Raw genomic sequence first — 4,234 nt, 5'->3', positions numbered from 1 at the left:
GGGGGGGGTATTTTCTCTGAATCTGCAGAACTTTGGAAAACTAAAAGACCTAAATATCAACTTTTTTTTTTAGATATTTACCAATAATTCAGGCATAGAAGCTCCATGTCTAACCCTAACCCTCGACCTGTTGGTCCAAACAGGTACCAGGTACCGGTTCCCTTAGCTGCAGTGCGCCCCTAGTGGCTGATTATTGTACAGCACGGCTTCAACATTTCATTTTGCTGAGTTTTTGTTCTGCTTTTTATCAGCTGGTGTCAGTTTTCTCACAGGATTTATTTTTTGTTTCCAGTTTTGTAGTTTAACAGCTGCTGCCTGTGAGTCTGAAGGTTGATGATTCAGCGTTGTTAGGCAATGATGGGTTGAACGACTAAAAACATCTAAATTTGGTTTCAAACTGAGAGGACAGATATTATTCACTAATATATAAACTTTAGAGGAAATGAAACCAATAAAGGCAGAAGTGTTTCCATGTCGGAGGGTTTTTTGTTTGTTTTGTAATAAAGAAAAAGAGAAAAAGGAGGTTTTCATGGAGCCGTTTGGGAAACATGCTACAAAAACTCACCCAAAAATAATGACAAATTTCAGTCACATCTCCATCCCCAATGAATCTCTGAAAAACTTATAAAATCCCAGAACATTTCAAACCAAACAGACCCTTAAACAGAGACGATTGTCGTGGTTTTGGTTCCGTTCAAGTTTTTTCATCGATCTTATTTCCATTCTTGTCTTCTAGTTATTTTTAATTGTTTTTTAGTTCTTAGATGTTTCTTGTTTGCCCTCTTGGATCAGTCTCCTTTTCCCAAGCTCCCTTCTAGGTTCCTCTATTCACACCTGCTCCCAATCTGCTAATGATCCTGGTCTTTCTTTCTCTCTCCCTTATATTCCCCTCCTGTTCAGCCCCTCTTTGCTGGTTTGTCATCATTTCTTTGCCCCTTTTTGTGAGTATTCCTGCTTTTTGGTAGTTTTGGATTTTTGTGGATTCATGCTTTTGGATCTTCTTTGGTTTTTGTGTCTGCAATTGGGTCCTGTCAAACCTCCACGCACCGTGACAACTAGTGCAACCTAGGGACAAAACCCGCAGACCTAATCTGAGCAGAGTGGTGTCTGCAGGTCAATGCAGTGAAAAAAGCAAACAACCTCTCCACAGACGCATGGCCCAACACAGAAGATCGCCCTCCTCTGGACAAGACTCTGCTGTCCATCTACACCTGATGGACAAAGGACATTCTTTGGAGGACCAGAATGTTCACATTTTGGACAAAGAAGACAGGTGGTTTGAGAGGGGCGTGAAGGAAGACTGTATTTGGCCTCATTTTGAGCCTGTAAATAAGGTGACCTGCCTGTGGAATAAATATTGTTGTATGTAGAATAAAATAAATAGATGTTATGCACTCGGTAAAAGCCAGTTGGTTTATTTTTTTTTTTTCATTTTAAATGTAAATAATTATTTCATTATTGGGAAATTATCTTACTAACCTGCTCAAATCAAGCAAAACTAAACTTATTTAAAACTTATTTTCTTGTTCTTTTAATTTTAGCAGAGGGTTTGAGTTTAAGGTTTTTCTTAGACAAAAAAAAAATGTTTTCATAAACAATATTGCGGCTGAAAGGCTTTGAACTGAACCAAAAATTTATAATTATCTGCCTTCGTATAACAAAATGAAGCTACACTTCTCTTAATAAAGAAATTAACGATAATAATATTAACTACCGGTACTCAGGAAATGGAAAAGATGAAATAATAGACATTTATTTGTTTACTGCCCCCTCCTGGCCATGAAGGAATCAACACCAGGATTTATTGACTGTAATACTTAAAATAATGATAAAAAAAAGAAAAATCTGTTTTTTTTTCTGCTGAATGTCAGATTTTTTGAGTCGACTAAAAGCTGCTCTGATGCTTGAACTTGATTTGTCTCTAAAGTCGGAGCTGGAAACCGGCTAAAGTTCAAACTCCGTTTAACGACCCGCGTTTGAGGCTGTCTAACAGTAAAAGACCTGATTTTAATAAATCTATCCATTTTATTTCTATCTATTTTAATAAATGGATAGAAATAAATTTAATAGAATTAAAGGGTAAAGGTGAAAGGTCAAATGCAGCCTAAATAAATGGAGTCATCCTACAAAAGACATAAAAATCTTTATTATTATCAGATGCTGTTTATTTTCTCCTAACAAATATGAATTTATGAATTTCTTAAATCAGCAGGAGAAACAAATACCTGGAAGCAGACGATAACAGTTCATTTTTGCCTTAATTCCTGTCCTGGCTTCACTCCACAGGCTGTATATGTTTTTTTAGAGTCAATTCTAAAATTCTTATCTTTTTTTTNTATTGTTGTATGTAGAATAAAATAAATAGATGTTATGCACTCGGTAAAAGCCAGTTGGTTTATTTTTTTTTTTTCATTTTAAATGTAAATAATTATTTCATTATTGGGAAATTATCTTACTAACCTGCTCAAATCAAGCAAAACTAAACTTATTTAAAACTTATTTTCTTGTTCTTTTAATTTTAGCAGAGGGTTTGAGTTTAAGGTTTTTCTTAGACAAAAAAAAAATGTTTTCATAAACAATATTGCGGCTGAAAGGCTTTGAACTGAACCAAAAATTTATAATTATCTGCCTTCGTATAACAAAATGAAGCTACACTTCTCTTAATAAAGAAATTAACGATAATAATATTAACTACCGGTACTCAGGAAATGGAAAAGATGAAATAATAGACATTTATTTGTTTACTGCCCCCTCCTGGCCATGAAGGAATCAACACCAGGATTTATTGACTGTAATACTTAAAATAATGATAAAAAAAAGAAAAATCTGTTTTTTTTTCTGCTGAATGTCAGATTTTTTGAGTCGACTAAAAGCTGCTCTGATGCTTGAACTTGATTTGTCTCTAAAGTCGGAGCTGGAAACCGGCTAAAGTTCAAACTCCGTTTAACGACCCGCGTTTGAGGCTGTCTAACAGTAAAAGACCTGATTTTAATAAATCTATCCATTTTATTTCTATCTATTTTAATAAATGGATAGAAATAAATTTAATAGAATTAAAGGGTAAAGGTGAAAGGTCAAATGCAGCCTAAATAAATGGAGTCATCCTACAAAAGACATAAAAATCTTTATTATTATCAGATGCTGTTTATTTTCTCCTAACAAATATGAATTTATGAATTTCTTAAATCAGCAGGAGAAACAAATACCTGGAAGCAGACGATAACAGTTCATTTTTGCCTTAATTCCTGTCCTGGCTTCACTCCACAGGCTGTATATGTTTTTTTAGAGTCAATTCTAAAATTCTTATCTTTTTTTTTAAGTGCATAAATAACCTTTGCCCATCTTTCCTCTCGGAGGTTCTTCACCCCTAGTTTCCTCCTGGTTCCCTGAGGTCAGCAGCTCCTGCAGGAGGTTTAAGCTCAGAGGAACGACGTCGCTGGAAAAGCCTCCCGCTGCACATTAGGGCGGCTCCTTCACTGTCAGATCTTAAAACACTGTTTAAAACTTTCTTTTATTCGCTGGCAGGACTTAGTTGTTGTGATTTTGTTTATTTCGCTTAAACAAATTCTTATTTTATATTTTTATGCTGCATTTTATCATGTTTTTTTTCTTCCCTCTGTTTAGTTTACAGTATATCTGAAAATCATAGTTGAAAATAACTGATCACTCACCTTCCTCCGCCAAAAGCTGCGTGTTTCCATCAGAACCCCATAAAATCATCCCCAACAGGACTACAGCCGGCCCCACAGACCACATGGCTGTTCCCCAAACTGCCGTTCAGTCCGCAGCCTTCAGAGTTCACATCTACCAAGACGTTCCCCAAATCCGTCTTCCTCTTCTAAAGGAAGCCCACATCCTTTGTCCTCTGCTGACTCTCTCACTTCATCTTCATCATCTGATGATTCATTAGAGACTCTGGCAAAAAAAAAAAACCCAGAAACCTGCTTTATTTTTTTTTTATTCTCTTTCACTTTCATATTTATAGCCTATGGTTTGAAAACTGTCCAACTTCTAATATCTTTGGTGGCAGAGGGGTGCAAATNCGGAAGGTTTCCAGATGGATATGCGGAGCAAATCCATCTGGCGGAGTCAGGTTAGCATTTGAAGGGTCGTTAGGAGGATCCATGGATTGGAACAGTCTTTGGTGCAGAGCTGTGATGTAATCACTTGACGACTGCAGCCTAGGAACAACGGAGCTTCTGAATTTGGACCCTTAAAGCTTGGTTTACGCTCA

At 36.2% G+C, this 4,234-nt stretch overlaps 1 protein-coding gene across 1 annotated transcript in view; it reads right to left on the bottom strand.

Annotated features, from left to right (window-relative positions):
• Positions 1–3,848, bottom strand: part of LOC107098137 (tyrosine-protein kinase receptor UFO-like) — a 37,066-nt gene extending 33,218 nt beyond the window's left edge. Inside the window, exon 1 of the mRNA XM_015395622.1 lies at positions 3,672–3,848. Within this exon, the coding sequence (XP_015251108.1) occupies positions 3,672–3,756 (85 nt within the window). The 5' untranslated portion in view covers positions 3,757–3,848. The remainder of the gene's footprint in view (positions 1–3,671) is intronic.
• Positions 3,849–4,234: the final 386 nt, after the last annotated feature.

This window comes from Cyprinodon variegatus, unplaced genomic scaffold (genome assembly GCF_000732505.1).
Source record: "Cyprinodon variegatus isolate N-32 unplaced genomic scaffold, C_variegatus-1.0 Scaffold750, whole genome shotgun sequence".
In the NCBI taxonomy this organism is placed as follows: Eukaryota; Metazoa; Chordata; class Actinopteri; order Cyprinodontiformes; family Cyprinodontidae; genus Cyprinodon; species Cyprinodon variegatus.
Note: the sequence above shows the minus strand (reverse complement) of the source record. Positions and strands in the feature narration are given on the sequence as shown.